This window comes from Equus asinus, chromosome 30 (assembly GCF_041296235.1).
Source record: "Equus asinus isolate D_3611 breed Donkey chromosome 30, EquAss-T2T_v2, whole genome shotgun sequence".
NCBI lineage: Eukaryota > Metazoa > Chordata > Mammalia > Perissodactyla > Equidae > Equus > Equus asinus.
In genome coordinates this window covers 22,503,215-22,526,964 of record NC_091819.1, presented here as the reverse complement: position 1 = coordinate 22,526,964, position 23,750 = coordinate 22,503,215, and the positions used below count along the sequence as shown (strand labels likewise).

General features: G+C 50.6%; 1 protein-coding gene across 2 annotated transcripts; it reads left to right on the top strand.

Annotated features, from left to right (window-relative positions):
• Positions 1-20,043: 20,043 nt before the first annotated feature.
• Positions 20,044-23,372, top strand: LOC106844732 (left-right determination factor 1-like). 2 transcript variants are annotated; one of them, XM_070501463.1, is made up of 5 exons: positions 20,044-20,293; positions 21,104-21,132; positions 21,235-21,350; positions 21,550-21,792; positions 22,115-23,372. In XM_070501463.1, exons 1-5 carry the CDS (start codon positions 20,044-20,046, stop codon positions 22,476-22,478), a joined length of 1,002 nt encoding a protein of 333 aa, XP_070357564.1. In that variant the 3' UTR covers positions 22,479-23,372. The 2 variants fall into 2 exon arrangements, with proteins under 2 accessions (XP_070357564.1, XP_044618866.2); XM_044762931.2 differs by having other exon boundaries at positions 21,104-21,350.
• Positions 23,373-23,750: the final 378 nt, after the last annotated feature.

Sequence of the window (23,750 nt, the reverse complement as noted above, 5' to 3'; positions counted from 1 at the left end):
CCTGGGTGTCTGGCTCGCTGCCTGAGGGGCTCAGCAAACATGTGTTAACTAGTGCCTGGGTGAATGGGCGCTGTTAGGCTGGGGGCGGGGCCGGGGGGGGGGGGCCACCTGCATGATTGGTTATCACTTGCTCACTGGTCTTAAAGGCTCATTTCCAAAAATACTCATATTAGAAGGTGGCGTATGGCCTTGGAAGGAGCTGAACTAGACTGTTAGGAATCCTGGTTTTCTCCCTCTCTGCCTGTGTCTGTACCCTCCTGATCATTTAGCTGGAGTGCAGGTCTCCTTTCCTCCTCACATTTCATCACGAGAGGCAAGGCTGACAGCGTCCTCTTCTCCTTACTTCCTAGCAATTTGGTGAAGATGTAGGGAGAGAGAGAAACTAGGAACAGGGGTTAAAAATAAAGATCTTTAAAAACAAATATATCAAATCTTTTAACCACAGGAAACAAGAAACCAAGGCCAAAATAAATCATTTAAAAATTTTTTCCCAGAGAAATAGCAAAAGTTCCACTCATCTGCATTTAACAATTTGTAATGAGGTAAAATCTATCCAATAAATTTAAAAAGCAATTTATTTTCAAATTATACCTATCTATAGAAACACATAAAAATACATAGAGAAAGATGGAGAGATCCAAAAAGAAAAGCCCCTACTTAATATAGCATGCAGGCGAGCAGCTTGCATATTTTTTACATGTTGTAAATATCCCCTCCTACTGTCATTTTTGCCTTTTCATTAATGGTGTCTTAAACTAAGCATATTATTGAATATAACGTACATATAGAACAGTGAATAAGTCATAATGTACAATGTGAATTTTTTATAAACAAACTGCAAGCAGCATCCAGATCAAGAATCCGAACATCACCAGCATCCCCAAAGCCCCTTTCTGCCTCCTTCTGGGTACCACTGCTCCACGGTAGCCACTATCCTGACTTATGGAAATGGAATATGAAGTGAGTTCTCATTTGTGTGTATGTGTGTGGGATTCGGCATATTGTTTTGGGTAGTTGTCGCCCATTTGTGTTCATTGCTTTGTCTTATTCTGTTGTGTGACAGTTTACCCATTCTAACATTGACGGACATTTGCATAGTTCCCAGTTTGAAGGTATTTCTGATAGTGCTGCTATGAACATTCTAATGCAGTTGTTCCCCGGCACCCACGGGAGATTGGCTCCAGGACCCCCACTGATGCCAAACTCTGTGGATACTCAAGTCCCTTATATGCAATGGCCTAGTATTTGCATATCACCTACGCACGTCTTCCTGTACACTTTAAATCATCTCTAGATTACTTATAATACCAAATACAATGTAAATGCTATGTAAAATAGTTGTCATACTGTATAGTTTAGGGAATAATGACAAGAAAAAAAGTCTGTACCTGGTCAGTACAGACACAGCCATCGCAGGCCTTTGGCTGAATCCAGGGATGCAGAACCTGCGGATTCGAGGGCCAACTGTACTTGCTTTCGATGAACACGTGAACACATTTCTGTTGGGTGTGTGCCTGTGCAGATCATAGCCTATGTATATTCAGCTTCAGGAGACACTGGGAGAAATGCCGACACCCGGTACTTTTTGTTTTTTTCATTACAGGGGGAGTGTGGTGGGATTGCGCTGTGTTTCTTTTAAAAGATTTTATTTTCCTTTTTCTCCCCAAAGCCCCCCAGTACATAGCTGTGTATAGTTCTTTTTAGTTGTGAGTCCTTCTAGTTGTGGCATGTGGGACGCCGCCTCAGTGTGGCCTGATGAGTGGTGCCATGTCCGGGCCCAGCATCCAGACCGGTGAAACCCTGGGCCACAGAAGTGGAGCATGTGAACTCAACCACTCGGCCACGGGGCCGGCCCCTGCACTGTGTTTTAACTTGCATTTACTTGGTGACTAATGAAGTTGAGCATATTTTCCTATGTTTTCGGCCATGTGGATCTCCTCTTCGGTGAGGTGCCTGTTCCAGTCTTTTGCACATTTTGCTGTTGGATTGTCTGTTCTTTTCTTATTGTCCTTTTCTTATTGACTTTTAGGAAGTCTTTATATGTTCCGAATACAAGTGCTTCGTCAAACATATGAACTGAGAATATCTTCTCCTGCTCTCTAGCTGGAATTTTCACTCTTTTTTTTTCTGGCAATGATTCGTTCTGAGCTAACATCCATTGCCAATCTTCCTCTTTTTTTACTTGAGGAAGGTTAGCCCTGAGCTAACATCTCTGCCGATCTTCCTCTATTTTGTATGTGGGATGCCACCTCCGGGTGGCTGACAAGTGGTATAGGTCAGCACCTGGGATTTGAACCCATGAACCACGGGCCACCGAAGCAGAGCTTTCTACAACTGATGTCTAAAATTATCCTTTCAACATGACAATCCAGAAGAAATAAAACAATAAGTATGAAACATAATTAAAACTGTAAGGAAAGACAGCTTAAAACAAGACTGAGGAGCCACTTTCTAGCTATCGTACCCATGGCTGCACCGGAAAGCTAGTTTTGAACATTCCTTGTACTGTTGTACTGTCAGGAAACCCACCCCAAGCCGCGGTCCATTTTCCTCTTCTTTCCTCCCCCCACCACATTTCGAGGCGGTGGGGACCCCAACAGACCTCAGACAGTTCTCTTTTTTAAAAAAACAGCTTTACTGAGATATCATTGACATATAAAAATTGTATATATTTAGGGTGTACAAGCCGATGTTTTGATGTATATCTAAACTGCGAAATGATCACCACAATCCAGCTAATTAACATATCTGTCACCTCTACGTATTTAACCATTTGCTTGTGGGGTTGAGAAGATTTAGTGTAAGATATACCCTCAGCAGGTTTCAGGTATACAGTTTCATTAACTATAGTCACCATGCTGTCCCTTAGATCTCCAGAACTCATTCGTCTTGTACAACTGAAGCTTCGTATCCTTTGACCATCATCATCCCACTTTCGCCACCACCCCCAATCCCCCGGCAACCACTGTCCTTCTCTCTGCTTCTACGAGTTTGACTATTTTAGATTCCACATCTAAGTGAGATTACGCTGTAGTTCTCTTTCTGTGTCTTGTCTGTTTTGTTTAGTATAATGGTCTTCAGCTCCATCCACATCATCGCAAATGGCACGATTTTCTTCTTTTTTGTGGCTGAGAAATATTCCAGTGTGCCACACAATTCTTACTAATAACAATCCACTACCCTGGAACAGCTCTTGACGACTTTAGTCTGCAAAGCCAGTTTATGAACGCTCTTTCATTTGAATGCTCAGATGAAATTTCTTTGAAAGTGTGGGTTAATGAATACAGCTTAAGCAGCCAAGAAGCACTTCCTTCTGAATGTTTTTGTAAGGGCAGCAAAGCCAACCTATAAACTCCCCAAAGGTCTATTCTGACACCCAAGGGAGGATGGCACTCTTTCACAGCGGCGTCCCCTCTGGCATCAAGTGTGGGGGTGGGTGGTGCCCAGGACCACACATTGTTTCTGAGGAACCACCAGGTGCTGGCACATTACTCCATTTTCTCATCCCAAAACTTCAAGAACTACATATTCTTTCTCCCATTTTGTGGTTGATCAAGCTGAGTGTCAGTGGTTCAATAACTTGCCCAAGGTTCTAAGCAGGTCGGTGATCGGCTGAATTTGTCTGTCTTAACTCCAGAGTTTGTGCATTAAAAACAAAGCAGAGGAAAATGAAAATCTCATTTTTCTGATTACCAAAAAACAGCTTTCAGAAATTCTGAAAAAGACAGAAAGAATATAAAGAGGACACTAAAAATCACCCAGATTTCTTCAGCTCAATAATAACGATTGTTAACGCATTGATAAATTTATTTTTTTTCTTCCGTGTACATTGCCTGGAATCATACGTTATAAATGATGGTGTGTATCCTTTTGTATTTGACGTGGCACAGAGCTTTCTTCGTGCCATTTAAAATTCTTCCAAACATGGCTTTTAATGACTATTTAACAATTTATTTTGTGTATGCACCATCATTGGATCCTTCTCTTGTTGGAGATTTGCATTTTCTTAATTTTTTTGAAATTGTGTAAAATGCTGTATGAAGTGTTGGTACATCAATAGCGTTGACATCAAATTATCAGATCAGATTATTCACAAATTCACAGAGGAGGCTTCCAAGGACAAGGCGAGGAATATTTTTAGGGTCCTTGATACATGTTACCAAATTACTGCCGAAAAAGATGGCACCTGTAAACACACCTAGCAGCCATTGCACCGCTCTCGCGGCAAACTGACTATTCACTTTTCAAAAGAGGTCTTGGCTAATTTGGTGCCTGAATAATCACCTTCTTGCTGATGAATGGCCTCTTGGATCCCTTCTTTTATTTTTTTAAAGCGCTTACATCGTGCTTGCCGTGTTCTGGGAGCTGATTAAGTGCTTCATAAACAGGAACTGATTTCAACAGCCCTGCGAACAAGGCCCTGTTGTCGTTCTCCTCATGCTGTAGACGTGAGACTCAGTCAGGTACGGAGGGCAGCCCAAGGACCCCAGACTCGTGGAGTGGTGCAGCTGGCTCCCGCCCGGGCCGTGTGGCTCAGGACTCTGTGGACTTGACCAACACATGACATTGGCCCCAAAGGAAGGAAAATCTGCAATCGTCTCCTCCTCGGGAAGCCAGTGAGAAGCCACATGGGCATTAGCATTGGCGCGGCCCAGCCACACTGATGACCCTGTGTAGCTCTCTGTTTACGAAGGGTGAGTCCCTACGGGTGGCCCCGTCTCTGGTTCCCCAGCTCCCGGGTGTGTGGTAATTGACAGGCACTCAGTCAGCGAGTGCTGATTGAATGAAGGACCTGTGGACGGGATTGGCCAGCTGCCCAGAAGCAGCCCATTTACAGGGATTAGGAGATTGTTTGCCCAGGAGATTGAGGCGCTGAGGGTGCAGCCTGGACTGGTCAGGGGGCCTGGGTTCAAATCCCACTGGGGTCCCTGATAGTCAGGCAGCATGACTTTGGATGAAATTAGTGCATTTTGATCTCAGTTTCCCTTCTCAAAGGCCCCCATTGTTTTGAGGGTAGAAACAGAATGTACAAGACGGCAAGGATCAGGTAGCTGGCACCTACAGGTTCTGAGCCTCTGGACCGGATCACGAAGCCACAGGGTTCCTGATCTGCTCCATCCTGGGTCCTTCTGAGGAAAGGTGACCCCATTCGGGGTTCCGGGGTTGACTCCCCCCGTCACGAGTGGTTTTCCTGAAGGGGCTCTGCCTGGCAACGCGGCTGCAGCCTCGGGGCAGCCTCTTCCCAGGGCAGTGGCCACTAGGGTTGGCCTGGAAACCCTCACACTGGCTGAGGCTGGACTCCAGGGAGGTCCAAGCTTGCTTCCCACCTTGCCCCAACTATGGAGCAACCATGGCGACGTGGCCAAGGCAGAGGAAGGAGCGAGGGGCCAGGGAAGCAGGGTCCCTATGTGCCGCATCCTCGTTGAAACTCCTCTCTTGACTCTTCCCCCTCTCTTCCCTGTCATTCTCCCGTCCCCGCCGGGCCCTCTGCTTCCTCCAGGGCTGGCACAGGCCGGGGCCTCTGAGCTACTCACCTTGGATGCAAAATTTAAGAAGGCTCTAAAAAATTCTGTAACCAACTACTACCTTAATTCAATATTTTTAAAAAATCAAAATTAACGCCCCCGAATCTTTAATGAGCAAAATATTACATTTAAAAAGAAAAGCAGAACCAGTCTCTCTCAGACATATCTTTTGTGACATCACATATTACTTCTGTTTGGAGAGTTCCCAGGTTTCTATTTTGAGCCCTGAGCTCCTCTCTTGGACAGAAGTTGAGGTTCTCCAGCTGCCTCCTGAGGCTGTGGGCAGAAGTCCCCGGGCGAGGTGCCAGGTCCAGCCCACAGCCTCGTGAGTGAGCCGGCCTGCAGGTGGATCTGCAGCCCCAGTGACGCCTTCGGTCGGCTACAGCCCTGACTGACATCTTTTTTTTCTTTTTTTTTTTTTTTGAGGAAGATTAACCCTGAGCTAATATCTGCTGCCAATCCTCCTCTTTTTGCTGAGGAAGACTGGCCCTGAGCTAACATCCGTGCCCATCTTCCTCTGCTTTATATGTGGGACGCCTAGCACAGCATGGCGTGCCAAGCGGTGCCATGTCCACACCCAGGATCCGAACTGGCGAACCCCAGGCAGCCGAAGCGGAACAAGCACACACAACTGCTGTGCCACGGGGCCGGCCCATGACTGACATCTTAACTGTAACCTCAGGATGGGAAACCCTGAACCAGAACCATCCAGCCAAGCTGCTCCGGGATTCCTGACCCCAAAACCGAGAGATAATAAATGCCTGGTGTTTTAGCCACTAAGACTTGAGATTATTAGTTACACAGCAACCTCTCTGTCTTTGAGGAGATTTTGGTGGGCCTCTCCACAGGGCCGCGTGAGGGTCCTCCTCCTTCTATGTTATCTTCCCTGGGATGGCATCTGCCCTGAGGTGCCCAGGGCTATGGCTCCTCCACCAGAGTTTCCACCCATGTCTTCTCCTCCCAGGTTTCCCACGGCTCCTCAACACTCAGACAGAACCCGAAGTCTCCCCTGGGGAGACCTGGACCCGTCCTCTTACAGACGCCCGGTCCGGAAAGCTGGGAGTCACCTCACATCAATTCCATCCTCAGGCACCGGAGACCCAACATCTTGGACTGCTCATGGCTTCATCGCATTTGCTTCTGCCATGGTTCAGGTCCCCACTGTTTTTCTTCTAGGTCACCACAATGGCCTCTGCCTCTGGCCTCCCTGCCTCCATTCCCCTAAGGCTGCAGAGTGAGCTTTTAGGAGCACAGCTCTCCCGGAGATCCCGCTGCCTTCAGAATACAATGGGAACTGCTAGTCTGCCCCTGTACCTCTAACCTCTCTCAACCTTCCCCTCTCCCCACTTTCTAGCCATCTCTGGCTGCTGTCACGTCTCTGAACTTAACCATGCTGGCCCTCATCCACCATTCTCCTCTCCTTCCTCTTCTGTGTGCAATCTACTCATCCTTCAAGACGCAAGCCTGGGCCTGCACCACCTCCTCCAGGGAGCCTCCTAGCGTGCCTCATTTCCTGTAGCACCTGTGGTTGCTGCTGGCAGCTTTTATGAGACCATCTGCTGAGGATCTGTCTTGGCCCCCAAACCTGAGTTCCTGGAGGTCAGAGTGGGGACTGGGATCTTTAAATTCCCAGGGCTCAGCAGTGAGTGCCACCCAGTCGACATGCTGAAGAGCTTTCTGAGGAAATGAAGAAAAGTTGGCTTGGGCACCATTAGTGGAACAGCAAAGAGGGAAGCAGGGAGGTGATGTGGGGAAGGTGCATCTGAGCGTGGAAAGGGAAACGAGGCGCAGATCCAGATTCCTGTGTGAGGGATTTGCCCCAGCTCCATGGCTGTACCCCTTGCCCCATGGGGCAGAGTCCTGGGCTGTGGGGCTTGGGCTGCGACAGGAGGCCACCAGAGACCCCTCCCCCACGCTCTAGCTGCACATGCTCTGGGTGTTTCCTGACTGTGAGACACTGCTCCGGGCTGGGCCCCTCACCCAGGGACACGGGGCAGCCCTGGGCCCAGCCCTGCTCCCCCCCCCCCCCCCCCCCCCCCCCGCGCTCCTAACCGTGACCCCCCTCCTAAGAGTTTCAGCCCTGACCTGCCCCGCCCTTGCTCCCTGCTCCTCAGTGCCCGGGAGGGGGAGCTGGCCAGACATGAGCAGCAGAGGTCCCCAGGCCTGCTGCTCCCCCTGTACTCTGCGCCCCCCTTGCTTGTCCCAGCTGCCTCTATTGTGAGGGCACCAGACCGCCCGTCCCCACTCATTCCCATCTCCGGATGCAGCTGAACCAAAGAGCACCTGAACCTTCCTGGGCCTGGAATGAATCGGGCATCCCAGGAACCCTCAGGATTCAAGACCTGGGGGCACTGATTGGGATTCCCCAGAGTCACAAACCTCTGCTGGGCGTGAGCGGGTCAGCTGGGGCGAGTGAGGTGGGGCAGAGCTGGCTGCTTGAGGGTCCAAGGCCTGGAGCCAGGCCAGTCTCTCTGCCTGCCTTTGGATACAGGGCGCTGATTCCTCCATTGCGTAGCTCGCTGCCCTCCTTGGGCAGAGGCGGCTCAGGGGGCTCTCGGTTTGGGGTCAAGGAGGGGGTATCAACCTCTTCAGGAACCTCAACTGCAGAGCCTCTGGCAGAAGAACCTGAGGCCATGTGGGCTTGGGACCTCAGCGACACGGCATCCTCTGGGCTCAGCCAGGACCCCCTTGGCTCCCTGACAGGCGCTTATAAACCAAGCCGTGGTGGGCCTGAGGGCTGCGGCTGGCCAGACAGACGGCTCCTCATTCTGGGACAACCCAAGCAATCCTCAGCAGCGTGAGACCAGCCCAGGGCCTTTGCGTCATGGTCCTGTCCCCAGACTGCCTTGCAAAGGTCATCCCATCCACGCCAGCTGGAGCCTTCCTTCTTGCAAGGACTCCGCAGGCTTAAAAAAAAAGGTCTAATTTTGTTCATATCAGTAACAGGCAAAATTAACATATGGCGATAAGAACGTTTCCCTCTGAGAGGCCGCCTGGCTGCAGGTGGCCGGCATGGGGTTTGCGGGATGCGGGTGCACTGTCCTCTTCTTTATTTGCAAACAGCACGGCCGGTTTTCAGTCCCCGTCTCACGCACAAGCTCCACTCTCTCCACGGGCTTCCGTGGGCCTGCTGCTTGCCCTCTTTCTGCAGGCTTTTTGGCAAAGTGTTGAACCTCACCATCCCAGCCCCTCAATTTGCGCACCTCAGAGGCTTCTCCAGGCTCTGGGACAGGGAGCCCCCTCCTTTGCTTGGAGGGGGCTTCCTCAGGAAAGAGTGAAGGGGCTGCACGGTTTGTGGTCAGTGCCCCCGGGGGAGCCTAGAAGCTGCCCTTGGAGAAGGGGCCTGCGGGATGCCCAGGATGCCCCTTCTGCTCGCAGTTCCCCGTCAGCCTCCCCCTGCCGCTGAGGCTGCAATGCACCCGCCCCGTATGAGAAACGAGCTGACCTAAATTCACAGTGGCGAGAGGTGGCCTCAGGTCTTTGCCCCGGAACGAGTTCTGGTAGTGGAGACCCCCAGCCCTACTTTCTCCAGAGTAACACGTGGTTGCTGAGGCTGGTGTCCTTTGAAGGAGTGACTCTAGAGCAAAGAAATATTGTTTGGGAACAGAAAATGCTTAAAATTATAACTGGTATTCTCAAAATTATTTTAGACCAAGAAAAAGACTTTGGAAATTATGATATGATTTGAAATTTAAAAACCAACTAGGGGCCATTCCCCCGGCCCAGTGGTTAAATTCACGTGCTGGATTTGGTGGCCCAAGGTTTTGCCAGTTTGGATCCTGGGTGTGGACGTGGCACCACTCATCAGGCCATGCTGAGGTGGCGTCCTACATAGCACAATCAGAAGGACCCACAACTAAAACATACAACTATGTACTGGGGGGCTTTGGGGAGAAGAAGGAAAAAATAAAATAAAACAAATTTTAAAAAATCTAAACTATAAGAAAACACACCCAACTGTCACAGCCAAGAGGCATCAAGATAATTAAATGTAATGTAGTATCCTGAATGGTATCCTGGAACAAAAAATGGATGTTAGGTAAAAACTAAGGTGATCTGAATAAAGTATGGATGTTAGTTAGTAATAATATATCAATATTGGCTCATTGATTATAACAAAGCTACCATATAATGGGAGATGTTAATAGGGGAACTGGTGTGGGATGCATGGGAACTGTCTGTATTACCTTTGCAATTTTTCTGTAAATATAAATCCATCCTAAAATAAAAATTTTATTCAAAATTTTAAAAATTTTGATTTTTATTAAATTAAAAAATTTTTAATTAAAAATTATTTTTAAAAAACAGCAACAGAAAGATCACTGAATATGAATATTTCGGAATGTGAAGCCAAGGGCAGAGACAATGTAAATAAATAAATAAGTAAACAAATAAATAAACCAATAAAAGAAAGTTTCCATTGGTTCTAGATGTAGAGAACAGAGACCATGGAGAGGGGATGGGGAGAGTTGGAAGGATGAAATTTTATTGAGAGAAGACAGAAGAGGAAGAGATTTCCTAAAGAACTTTGGATGAAAAGGGCTCACAGATCTTGGAGTAAAGAAGGCCTTCTTAAATAAGATGCAAAAAGGAAAAGATTAATAAATTTGACTTCAACAAAGTACTAAGCACTGTAACATGAAAAGACACCATAAAAAGGGAACATCCCAGCCATGATTGGGAGAATATATTCACCATGTATATAATGAAGAAAGGATCTGTATCCAGAATATATAAAAAGCTGCTGCAAATCAACAAGAAAAAGACAAACCACACAGTAGAAAAACAAGCAGAGGAAATCTAAATGGCCCATAAACATTGGAAAAGCTGTTCAATCTTACTGATAATCAGGGGAATGCAAAATAAAGGCAATACAGCCCGATTCCCTCTCACTCCCACCCCAAGTGAGATTAGCAAAATGTAGGAGAGGGTGAGGATATGAGGAAACAAATTCTCTCAGACACAGTTGGGTGGGTCTGTAAATTGGTAGACAGTTCTTGGAGGGCAATTTGGCAGAATCTGACAAAACTGTAAAACAGGCACATCCTCTACCCAGTTCTCAGGATCTATTTTAGAGAAATCCCCATACACAGGTGCACAAAGAGGAATGCTCAAGGATTTGCATTGCAGCATTGTTTGTAATATGGAAAAAATCTACAAGTCCATGGGGGGAATGTTTCTACACCTTGAAACACCATTCAGTAGTGAAAAGAATGTAGTAGCTCCAAGTGGGCCAATATGGAAATATCCCCAAAACATACTGTTACATGAGAAAAAGAGAAGAGATATCTGCGCTCCCATGTTCACTGCAGCATTTTCACAATATTTCAAATATGGAAACAACCTAAGTATCTGTCAACAGACAAATGGACAAAGAAGGTGCGGTCTGAAAAAGCCGAACTTGTAAAAACAGAGAGTAGAATGGTGGTCAGCAGGGGCTGGGGAGTGGGGAAAATGCGGAGATGTTGTTTAAGGGCACAAACTTGCAACTAGCAGGTAAATAAGTTCTGAACAGCTACTGCACAGCATAGCGATTATAGTCAACAATACTGTGTCATGAACTTCAAAGTTGCCAAGAGACTAGATCTTAATCGTTCTCAACACAAAAAAACAAATGATAATTATGTGATGTGATAAAGGTGTTAGGTAACTCTGCTGTGGTCATCATATTGCAATATATAAATGAATCAAACCAACACGTTGTACGCCTCAAACTTACACAATGCTATATGTTAATTACATCTCAACAAAAAAATAAAAATAAATTTAAAAAATAAAATCCATAACGAAATGAAAAAGAAATTAGAAAAACAAGTTGTGAGACTTTATGTGCAGTTTGACCCCAACCATGTAAACAAGAAAAAAGAATGCAAAATGTATATTTCTATATGCATATTAATTCATGGAAATATGTTTGAAGGGATACTCACCACCTTGTAAAAAGCAGTGGTTAGTAACCTTGGAAGAGTTTGCAGGGTGGAAGGGAGGTGAAGGGTATTAAAATAAGAAAGCTTTTGTTTTTTCAGTATTATTTAAATCTTTTACATAAATAAATGATATGATATGATAAATAAATCTTTTAAATAAATAAATGAAAATTTATTTATACTTTTTAACTTATTTTTTTCTCCTTTTTCTCCCCAAATCCCCCCAGTGCACAGTTGTATACTTTAGTTGTGGGTCCCTCTAGTTGTGGCATGTGGGACACTGCCTCAACATGGCCTGACGAGCAGTGCGCAAAACCCTGCGCCGCTGCAGCAGAGTGTGTGAACTGAACCACTCGGCCATGGGGCTGGCCCCTATTTATACTTTCTTAATTAAAAATTTTGAAATTAAAAAAGCAAAGGCTTACAAATGCTAAGGTGGATGAATGAAAGAAAAGATTTGGTTCAAAGCACTACTTTGTGAAATTACAGGGTACCAGGGATAAAAAAGAAGATACAAAAGCTTCCAGAGAAAACAAACATTAATAACGATCATAATAATAGATGGTTAGAATGGCACCTAACTTTTCATTAGCAACCCTAACTGCCCTGATCACTAAAAGTCAATGGAACAATGCCTTAAAAATTCTAAGGGAAAATGATTTTTGAAACTAGAATTCTAAACCCAGCCAATCAAGCAAAAGGAAAAAGTCAAGACATTTTCAGAATTCAAGCTCTCTTTCTGAGAAAGTTACTTGAAGATGTATTCCAGCAAAATGATGGAGAAAACTGAGAAAGAGGAAAATGAGGAGTCCAGAAAATGGTGGGTCTGACCCAAGATAGCAATGAAGGGAAGTGTCAGTGACAACTGTGTCGCAGGCCGTGAGAAGAGCCTTGTCCAAGTCTGAGCAAGAGAGTGGGGGTCTCTTGAAGAAGTGAAGATGCCTCCAGAAAAACAATTGGATCCTCTGCAACAGACAGATGGAGGAAAGCTGAATAATTTTGAAGATCTGGTGAAGGCACATTATTCTTTTGTTAACAAGAAGTAAGAAAAGTAATCAGCAACTCTAAGAAAAATGAAAGACTGAACAAGAAAAGCATGGCCCAAATATGAAGCAAATGAAAATGAGGTAGACTGGGGGTAATTGATGGAGTATGAGAAAAGAGGACCCATCTGTCTTTGATGCCAAAAACACTTTTCTTTGAGTGGCCCAGGGTGTATTTTGGACCCATAGCAAAATAAATGTAATTTAGCATCCTTTTTGGCCCTACAATAAATAACATTTATATAATAATGGTGGCATAAATGTTATTTATTGGTTTCCAGCATTTAAAATCAGCTTACGAAGGACTGAACAGAACGTAAAGGTTACCAAGCTCGACAGCTCCAGAGTTAAGGTGTGACTGGCAGAGGCTGGCGATGAGAGCGGGAGAGGAGGTGACCGCCCAGGGCTATTGCACAGTCTCATTTTATGGGGTGAAACATTGAGACACCAAAACTCAATATTTCTGAAGCTCGAGGAGCAAAAAAGAGAAGTTTTAGTATATTGTATAAATTTGCAAAAGCGACAAAAAGAGGTAAAATTACCAACGATTCAATTAAAAATCTGAGAGGAGGATGGAACGCAAGTGGGTGGGGAAAGGAACGAAATGTGTGTTTCTCATAGTGGGTAGTCAACAGACATTGTTTAAGTTACGAAATCAAAGAAAAGAGGCCTAAGCATACTGTTTAAGGTTTGGGAGTTAAAGTATCAGTGACGTCTGAAGAGTGGGGAAGGACCGAGTAGAAGACTATTGCTTTGCCTTATAAACCCTTCTTTGCTGTTTGATTTTGTACCATCGACGTCTCATGTCTTTAATCACACACACACGTGCGTGCGCGCACACACACACACAAACACACCCCCAAAAGGCTCTTTAGAAAATTCATCAGCTCCCACCAGGAGCCTCTCGGAGCCCCAAGACCAAGTGACAGGACAAATGCTCAAAGGGTAGCTTCGAGTTGCATTGCAGAGGAAGCAACAAGTGTTTCCAGGAGGTGTCGGGGCTGCGTGGTGGCTGGAGTGTCACATTCCCTAAGGGGGTACAGGAAGGGGGTACAAGACACCAGCAGCTTCTCACCAGAGCGGATGGCAAAGCTTGTTTCCTTTTTCCGTGATAGCTGCCGCGCTGAGCTGTTGATAAAGTGCTGAAGTTCCTGGGGACAGAGTCTGTCCCAGCAGGACAGGCTAATCCTACGGATACCCCCGTGACTCCTGCTCATTGTTATGTATTTCGTTTACTCAGCCCACCTTTCCAATTACCTGTCAGAATGTGAGAATCCTTCCTCCTCGCTTTATCAGCCCTGCTCTGCAGATGAGAGAACAGGGAAGGACCCTCATTCTCATACCGCCGCTCTCCACTAACACTCTCCCCGGATTGGTTAGAACTCTGGCCCCACATTGATGAACTCAGTAGCTACAGCCTAGAAAACATGATCCGAGCCAGGCCTTTAAGAATTTTCCATCTTGATCAAGGTGATCCTAAAGAAAGAGAATCATGCGAGGTCAGTAGAACTGGGGCCCAGCTCTGGTCCTGACAACTCCTGGCTGTGTCTCCGAGGGCGGGAAGGCGGCCGAGGACGTGTTGTCAGGTGAAAACAAGCGAACATATTACCATACATCGATATTATCACACGCCTGGGCCTGTGCAGGGTTGGATGTCCTGGAAATGCATCTGAGACACAGCGTTGCTTTGGGGAAGCTGGCCAGGGCTTTGCTGTCAGCATAGGAGATATTTCTCCCTGTCTGTCCATCTGCCAAGTGTAAGTGTTTGTCAACTTGAAAGTTGTATGTGTTGGTTCCTAGCTTCTAGAATGAATACTGGGCTTAATTTGGACTAAGATCTTAGATCTCTAATTTCCCACTTCAAATTTTTTAGCAAAAAGGGGCTCATCCATCCATCTTTTCTTTCCCTTGCTCCCCCACGCCCCTATTTCTTTCAGCAGATGCTGTTTGAGCAGCAATTACTTGCTGGGTACCACGCTAGGCTTGATTACAGGATGGTGTCTGTCTGTTCGGAGCTGGTGCTCTCTTGGAGAGCTGCACCTGAGCACGTCTCTCCAGGATGCCAGAGGGAGTGTCAGCCAACTGTTCTCACGAGGGACCAAGGGCATCCAGAGGACCTAGGGATGGACTGGGCAGGGAGAGACAGGGGTGGTCAGAACAAGGAAGGATTTTCAGGAAGGAAGCGAAATTTACCTTGAGACTTGTGAGATGAGAACATTTCAAAGGTAAAGAAGAGATGAAAAATGAGCCCATAGATGACCATCCAGGGGCTGTTCTGTGAGAGGCCAGGATGCCCAGTGGAGGGCAGCGGGTGACAGGGCAGGACATGAGGGTGGGAAAGCTCGAGGAGCATCCTCTGTCTGTGCTCCACGTGGCTCCGCGTGGCCACAGAAGTGACAGGTTAGGGGCCACCCAGGCAGAGAAGCACGGTTCAGAATTCGCACCCTGGTCTCCTGCCTCCTATGTCACCGTTCCTGAATGTGAAAATACTCAGCAGTATTGAATCTGTGGGGAAAGACGCAAAAGCATTTTTTGCAGGAGAGGGTGGTGGTGGCGAAGAAACAGAAATTAGAGGAAAATGACTATTACAATCGGTAGATGGATTGACCTACATCATGTTAACTTTGGAGTATTTAAATATTAAACTTAATTTGCATATAACATGATTATGTTTGGAGTATTTAGAGAGAGGAAAATATCTTTCTGTTTACTTGTTCTTACTCTCAAACTTTCAGGGGAAGTCCAGAAAAGACCTCAGGAACAATTTCTTTTCCATTTTTTTCTAGTCATTTTCATCACAGGCAACCAGGAAGTGGAGGAATCATCTGGAACAGGCCAGGTTGCGTAGAGCCTTAATGGAATGATGAGATGTCTCTTCCCTCACAGGCCTGCCATTTCGCTCCCACCATTCTCGCCCTCCTTAAACCTAGTGTGTGGAAAAGCCTTAACATTCAGGTTCCCTCGCCGCGCCCGGCAGAGTCCGCTCCGGAGGCCGCGGCTGGGCTCCAGGAATCTGTAGCAACGTGAGCTCCTCAGGTGGTGCTGGGCAGAAGTCACTGCCCCAGGGACTCACATGGAACAACCCAGACCTGGTGGAAGGGGGGAGGCACCGGAAACTGGATTGTTGAAAAGCTGTCTGGGGCTGAGGGGAGGGGAGGAATGGGGGCGCCACCCCCAAATCTTGGGAGCAGCTTGCATTGTGGCTCTGTAATGGCCAAGCTGTGTGGAAGGGCCGAAGGCCAGGTAACATGAGGTCAGGGAGAGTGGCTGTAGAGACCACGGAATCCTGTCCAGAGAGGACAGACAGAGCCGGAAGGTTGGCTTATGCGAAGGCCATCTGGGTTGGAGAAGACTGATTGTAAGTCTCCGCAGCCCCAGTGCACGTGCATGCCCACAAAACAGATGTGAAGAGTGTGGGCTTCTTCATCTTAGAAAGTCTCGGGAGAGAGGCCTATTTAGACAGCTACACAAGTGGTCGTCACTCCCAGGTCAGAAGAGGCTGTTTTACAGTTTTCCCGCTTTTCAAGCCCAGCCTGACCCCACAGACTGCCCGCCGACCAGACTCTCCACCCAGATCCACAGTCGGAGGAGAGGCCTGGCTCCCCACTCTGCATGACAAAGGGCAGCAGCCCCTCCTGGCCACCAGCGATCCCTTGTAAAGTCTCCCAATCCACAGTTGCCTTCTTCTTTCAGCTAATCGCCCAATTATTTTATTTCCCCAGCAAAGCTCTCCAGTCGTCTGGAATCCACATTCAGGACCAGGAGCCTGGGTCCGGGAAGCCACAGGGGTCTGGGGATTTGCCCTCTGTCTGTCTGCTTCTCCCGCCTCCCATCCAGCCCAGACCTGACCCTGGATTGACTGAGTCCCTGGGTCGCCTGGAGCGACGGATGCACCCTGACGATGGATGCACCCTGACGGCCTCAGTGGGTTGGGCAGGACCGCGCCCTGGACACAGTTTGAGGGTGGAAATCGGAAGACCTGGTTTTACACAGGCATCCATCATTGACTGAGTGATCTTGTGGACGCTGTCACCTCTCTGAGCCTCAGTGTTCTTAGCTCTAAACACCGGGCGGGCAGGAGAATGGCCTGGATAGTCCACTTCTGCTCTAAGCTCTCTGAGGCTACAAAGTGGCAGGGGGAAGGAGCAGGACAAGGCACCATGGGGACAAACCTCTGGGATGCCAAATGCTCCCAGGCTCTGTCCGCTTAAGGGAGGTCCCCAAGCTTGGGAAGGCTTCTCAGTTTCCCAACCGTGGACCCCCTGCCCAGGCTCCCAGTGGCCCTCAGGAGCTCCCTGAGCACCAGGCCCCAGAAGCCCATCCCTGCAGGCGGGACCGGTCCTCAGTCAGAAATGCTGGACGTTGACTGTCCGAGTTTCCACTGAGGACTCGGCTCTCGAGTAGGCTGTGCACTGGGAGGCCCACAGGAGGCAGGGAACCCAGCAGACGAGGGTCCTTCCATTCTACTTTCTTCTATGGAAAATGAAGTTTCAATCTAACTGGTCTGTTACCCCAGGTGCAAAAGGGGGCTCCTGACCGCTTGGGGACTCCCCGAGGTCCTCAGGCATCTCCTGGGTGGGAGAGAGCCTCGTGTGGGCATGCACTGGTCAGGGAGCAGCAGCAGGGGCCTGGCCCCCCTCAGCCCTGTGACAGCAGGTCCCTGCTGAAACCAGCACAGGCCCACAAGGCCTCACTGTGAGCTTCCAGCCCCAGGGAGCTCTCGGGGGGGTCTCAACATTGGGGGCCTGGGGAGGGGGCCGTGGCAGGCAAGGGCAGCCTGGGTGTTACATCCTTGGCACCACCCTGGCCAGTGATAAGCCACAGGGCTTCCTCTCCAGCAGCGGCAAGGGTGGTGGACTACTGCATATTTATGGGACACCAGCTCAGAACAGTTTCCAGGGACTAAGGGCCACAGGTCCCGGGTCGCCTGTAAACGTGACATTTCTGCACCTTTTGGCCTAACTTGAGGCCCAAATGTTTGCATGGAGTAACTCCTTTCCCTGCTAATCACTTGCAAAGAAAAGCAAGAGCTATTCTTTTGAAGCAGTCTACACTTGTCACAGTGCGAGCAGGAAGGCCTGTTTGGGCCCCCCCAGAGTTGGCGCCTTCCATCTCAGGGGACAGTCAAACTCTGTGAGATGCGAGCTCCAAGATGGGATTTGAGTTTCTCCTTGTGAATGACACCAATTCCGTGGAAACAGAGATGGGAGGGGAAAGGAAAGGGAGCAGAGAAGCAGCAGAGGCCATGGTTCTGCCACCCCAAGACTCTCCTGCCCTGGGTCAGGGGTCGGGATTTCTGCAGCTCCTCTTACCTCCTCCTGCCTACGGAGTTGACAGAATCCCTGTTTCCGCCCCTTCCAACAATCCTAGCTCTGGTGCCTACCAGCTGTATGACCTTGGGCAAGTCAGGTGGCTGTTTTATGCCTCAGTTTCTTCATCTATAAAATGGGAACAGTAATGGCAAGTTGTTGCGAGGATAGTCAAAGTATGTAAAGTGCTCAGAGCAGGGTGCAGCCCATAAGCATTGTCAGCCATTATGATTATCAGTGTTATTACTATGCCTCCCCTTCCTCAAATTCTAAGCCCCCCCTTACTACTGAAACCCCTCTGTGCGCATATACACGCACGGGTATATGCAGACGCAGATGTCTGTGCACTGTCTGTGGATGCGTGTGCACACGGTGGCAATTTGTGCAAGATGTCCCTGGGCTCTCATCCAGGGGAAATTCCACCCTTGAGCACCAGAAGGTTCTCTCTTGCTCTGCCTGGGATGTGTGAGGAGCACAGAGGCAGGGGATGGCACGAGAGACCTACAGTGTCAAAGCACACCCACAGAGGAGGCCAGAGTGCCCCCATGCTGGGAAGGGGAAGCAGGGGTGCTCCCCGCCCACCGGGACCCTTGAGCCCCTAACCATAGTCCTCGTCCTCCTCCACCATCGTTGCTCACCTCCCCCGTGACAGCCGGAGGAAGTGAGTTTGTTGCATTTGGGAAGAACTTCCTCCTGCACATCCACGAACCCCCTGGCCAGGAAGCGCCAGAGGGGCCAGATGCCCGAGTGGACCCTCTCAGCCCTCCACTGGCTCAGTGAGCACTGGCAGGTCCCTCATGGGGCGTGTCCCAGTGGTGCATCCCGGGGGCAGGCTGACCCTGACCCCGGCCTCCTGCGGCTGTGGTGAACACACGTTCAGAGCTTAGACTAGCGCCCGACACACAGTGAGCACTCAAGAAATGACTGCTTTTCTTGGTACCGAAGAAGCCACTCTCTGAGACCGCAATGAGGGGGCAGATAATAAACATGGCAGACCCTAATAGAGGGCTTACCATGCGCCAGGCTGGGCCACCCGTCTCACATGGGTGAGTGCACCTACTCTCCATGCTAGCCCTAGATGCCCACCTGATTACAGCCACACGTCGCTTAACGCCTAGGCTGTGTGGTACTAATCCTGTGGGACCACCATCGGATATGTGATCCGATGTTGACCAAAACGTCATTACATGGTGCACAACAGTATTATCACCCATTCCTTCCCGTGAGGAAACTAAGGCACTGAGCAGCTAAGGACCTTGTTCGCAGGTCAAGCAGCCAGCAAGCCGCAGGCCCCATATCTGCATCCAGCCACTCCCAAATGTGTGTCTGAGGAGGCTTTGGGGGGCTCCCACCCCAATGTGCCCAGCATCTGAGGCTTAGGACAGCACACGACTCTGGGCAGCTCTGCCCTCTGCCTTCCAGGTTCCTGCCCCTTACTCCGTGCCTGGGCGCGACCTGGGCTCAAAATGAGCGCTGGTGGTGGGAGCCAGGCCCCCTGCGGGCAGCGCTCCCTGGAACGATGCAGCTGCCTGAAGGGCTCTCCCCTGTGCCAGTGTGATTGCAAAGACGCCTGCAGAATTGCTTTTCCTGTGACTGTCAAAGAGCGCTGAGCTGCCAGCTCTCCTGTCCTGACAGCACGGGGGAGGACAGCGTCCCTTGAGGGGCTGTGGAGAGGAGCCGGAGAGGACTTGCAGGGACTGAAGAACGGAGAGAGGTGACTCAAGGGGCTTCTGAGGAAGGACGGGAATAGGGCCTGCCCAGAGCAGGCAGGACGCAGAGCTTTCCCCCTTCCTCCTGATGGACACACCTGGACCCAGACTAACCTCCAGGAGAGACTTAAAGAGATTTAAACAGCTGGCTAATGGGAGTCTCTTTGCATAGAATAGGTGCACTCTGTCAAAGAACAGGACTAGGGTAGGGCCAGAGAAATTCATCACACACTAAAATCATGATTGAGCTGCCAGACAGCAGTGGTCAGAGACCCCAGGGCCATCCAGACAGCCCTTTGTGTCCTTCCTAGACAGCCCCCTCCTTGGGCTCAGGGACCTGTCTGGCTGCTGAGCTCCCAGGAGGCCGGAGGGGTGTGACCTCCCTCCCTCCCTGCCTCCCACCACCCAGGCCCAGCCCAGGGCTGGCTATAAAGCTGGCCCAGCCTGGCTCCCAGCACACCCAGCTGGGACCCTCCTGGAGCCTCCTCGGGGGACACACCCGCTCTGTCCTCCTCCTCCTGCGCAGCACCATGCAGCCCGTGTGGCTCTGCTGGGCGCTCTGGGCGCTGCCCCTGACCGGCCCCGGGGCGGCCCTGACCGAGGAGCAGATCCTGGGCAGCCTGCTGCAGCAGCTGCACCTCAGCGAGGTGCCTGCCCTGGACCAGGGCGACGTGGGGCAGCTGGTCATCCCCGCGCACGTGAGGGCCCAGTACGTGGCCCTGCTGCAGCGCAGCCACGGCACCCACTCCCGAGGGAAGAGGTTCAGCCAGAACTTCCGAGGTGAGCCCTCCCTCCCTGCCTCCTGGTCCTTGGGGAGGCAGCTAAGACTGGGAGTGTCTGTCTGGGGGACCAGGGTCCGTGGGGCAGTGAGGAGGGTCCATGGATGTGAGGACAGCTGGGCCTGGGCCTCTGTTTGCACTGAGGGCCCCAACAGGCTGGACCCCCTGTCAAAGCCGAGGCCTCAGAGAAGAGGCAGGTGGAGAAGGACCCTGGCTCGGCTTCAGTGTTCCGGGGAGGAGTCAGGGCGTCTTGGGTACCACTTTCACGCTGCCACCACTAGTGCCTGACCTTGAGCAAATGGCTTGAAAACCATCTCCGAATCTGTCTGCTGCCCTGGAATATTGGTGACTATGTCAGACCCATCTCCCAGTCCAGGAATATGAAAGTGTGGACAGAAACGTGTTGGAGTAACGGAAATATACTCAAGTACAACATCGGGTTATCCAGCTGTCAGGGATGCAGCTGGCCTGAGTCCTATTCCTCCTCTCACCTCCCTGGGCCTGGGACTCACCTCCTTAGTGCCTAGAGCTAGACCCAAGGCCAGGTGACCCCAGGTGAGGGTTCTGGTCCTTAGCATCTCAGCTGAGGTAGCCTGCCAACTTAGGGTCCCAGTGTGGGCCCTTCCCGCCGGGTGGAGAGTGTTCTAAACGAGGCCCTAGACCCAGGGGGGATTTTCAGGTAACCGGGCTTTCCGCAGAGAGTCAGAATAGAGCTGGTAGCGCCCCATCTGGCCACCCTATCAGTGGCCCTGCCACCCTCAGAGCTTCCGTGGTGCCCGGAGAGGCCCCCTGACCCCGTTCGTGTCCGCAGAGGTGGCCGGCAGGCTCCTGGGGTCCGACGCCTCCACGCACCTGCTGGTGTTCGCCATGGAGCAGCGGCTGCACCCCGACCGCGAGCTGCTGCAGGCCGTGCTGCGCCTCTTCCAGGAGCCGGTCCCCGAGGCCGCGCTCCGCACGCACGGCCGGCTCTCCCCGCGCAGCCACCGGGCCCGGGTCACCGTCGAGTGGCTGCACGTCCGCGACGACGGCTCCAACCGCACCTCCCTCATCGACTCCAGGTGGGGAGGTGGCGGCTGGGGGGAGAGGGAGGGGGGAGGGGACAGAAGAGGGGGCGGGGCCCAGCGCGGGAGGGGCGGGGAAAGGCGGCCGCGGGGCCCGTCTGTCCCCACCCACGGGACGGGGAGAGGCGCCCCAGGGCCTCCCCGAGCCGCCCCGGCCCACCCTGAGCGCCCGCCTCCTTCGCCGTGTCGCACGCAGGCTGGTGTCCGTCCACGAGAGCGGCTGGAAGGCCTTCGACGTGACGGAGGCCGTGAACTTCTGGCGGCAGCTGGGCCGGCCCCGGCAGCCGCTGCTGCTGCAGGTGTCGGTGCAGCGGGAGCAGCCGGGCCCGCGGGCGGCCAGCGCGCACAGGCTGGTCCGCTTCGCCTCCCAGGGCCCGGCGGGCGGCGGGCGCGGCGAGCCGCAGCTGGAGCTGCACAGCCTGGACCTCGGCCGCTACGGGTAGGCGCTGCGGGTGCAAGGGGCGGACCCCGAGGGGGAGGCAGATAGGGAATAAACTTGTATGGAAATGGGCAACGTTTCGGCGTGCTGTGGCAATGAAGGAACGTATACAATTTCTCCTTCGACGCCTCGGAGTAATATCAGTTATCATTTATTTTCTGGTTATTTCTAGTTATCCATCCTTATCACTGATGGCCAGCATTTGAACATGAGAGATGGGTCATAAATCTCCCTCCCCGATGCCCCTCTAGGCCCCGCCCTGGGCCCTCTGACCCCGGGCCTCCCGGCTGACCTCTGCCTCTGCCTCTCCTTGCCCCCACAGAGCTCAGGGCGACTGTGACCCTGAGGCGCCGGTGACCGAGGGCACCCGCTGCTGCCGCCGGGAGATGTACATCGACCTGGAGGGGCTGAAGTGGGCCGAGAACTGGGTCCTGGAGCCCCCGGGCTTCCTAGCCTATGAGTGTGTGGGCACCTGCCGGCAGCCCCCGGAGCCCCTGAGCTTCAAGTGGCCGTTTCTGGGGCCGCGGCAGTGCATCGCCTCGGAGACGACCTCACTGCCCGTGATCGTCAGCGTCAAGGAGGGAGGCCGGCCCAGGGCCCAGGTGGTCAGCCTGCCCGACATGAGGGTGCAGAAGTGCAGCTGCGCCTCGGACGGGGCGCCCGTGCCCAGGAAGCTGGAGCCGTAGGTGGGGGTGTAGCCACTGGGGCCTCTGACTAGACACGTGCACCAAAGCAGATCTTAATGTAGGTCTTAATTTTCTTAGCAAGTTACCCCTGCTCTGAGTGCCCCTTTTTACCTTTCCTTGTGTTCTTCCATTTCTTGTCCTCCTGTCTATCACCCACCCTAAGCACTTACATGAGTAACCAACGCAACTCGGATTGCTGAGCTCTGGAAGGAAATTCCAGGCTCCTTGCTAAAGGATGCAGCTGAGCATGGACAGACTGTCCGCTGGGAACTTCTGTTCTCTGGCTAATTCTCAACTGAGTATGGGACAACACACCCTATGATGAAAACTTGGAGAACAGAATGATTTACCCTATTACCTGATGAATTAAAAGAAAACCAAAAAATCCCTCTGTTTCCCCTAAATGAGGAGGATGTCTAAAAAGAACCCCATCCCCCCAAAGGTTGAGCCATTCTTGATTTTTGTAAACATACCTGGTTCCCCATTCCCTGAGAGGTGCTGGGAGGGGCGATAAGGGCTTCAGGCTAGAGGCAGTGGACAGGGAAACAGGACACCTGGCTTCTGGATCTTACAGGGCCACCAGCTGTGACCTCAAGCAAATGCTGATGCCTTAGGGCCACTGTTTCCCCTTAGAAAGGAGGAGTTGGGATTGCTCTAAGACTTCATTGCCCTGGTGATTAGACAGCCCTGACCTCACCCACTTCTTGGGAGAGCGAGCATAGCCTTTGCTAATTCAGGTTATTTCTCCCACTGTTTTAGAGAACTTATCACCAGAACCCACATGTATTTACATTTTCTTTTTTAATTTAGAAAAAGAAATTGAATGTAGATAATCTGCTGAAATAAAAGTGATGTTTCACCCAGTGTCTCTGTATTTAATTTCTACTGTTAATAATCTCTTTAATTTCTAGCATCCTTTACCTAAGAGAGAAGGCAGCAATAATGGGGAGTGAGAGCAACATAATGATCTGAAGAAAGGGGGTGATCCAGGACCCCCAACCTCTAGGGGGTGCCGAAGATCGCAATAACTAAGTTTAGATTCAGCTTTCATTTATAATATTTCTATCCCCCCAATTCTCATTCCAAAAATAGTACTGTAAACAGTCACTCACATCTTGCACCTCTTTAGAAAGCATTTTTCCTTGCAGTGGTGGGGATGGGGACCAGGCGGGGGTGACAATGGTGTGGTAAGCAAGCTGACATTTACTGAACATTCACTATGAACCAGGGAGCTGTGCTAGGTAATGTCATATACATTATATCACTTTATCC

Coding starts and splice junctions, on each gene's coding strand:
- LOC106844732 (XM_044762931.2), top strand. CDS start 20,044: ATGCAGCCCGTGTGGCTCTGCTGGGCGCTCTGGGCGCTGCCCCTGACC. Junction 20,294..21,103: donor GTTCAGCCAGAACTTCCGAG/GTGAGCCCTCCC, acceptor TCGTGTCCGCAG/AGGTGGCCGGCAGGCTCCTG. Junction 21,793..22,114: donor CTGGACCTCGGCCGCTACGG/GTAGGCGCTGCG, acceptor TTGCCCCCACAG/AGCTCAGGGCGACTGTGACC.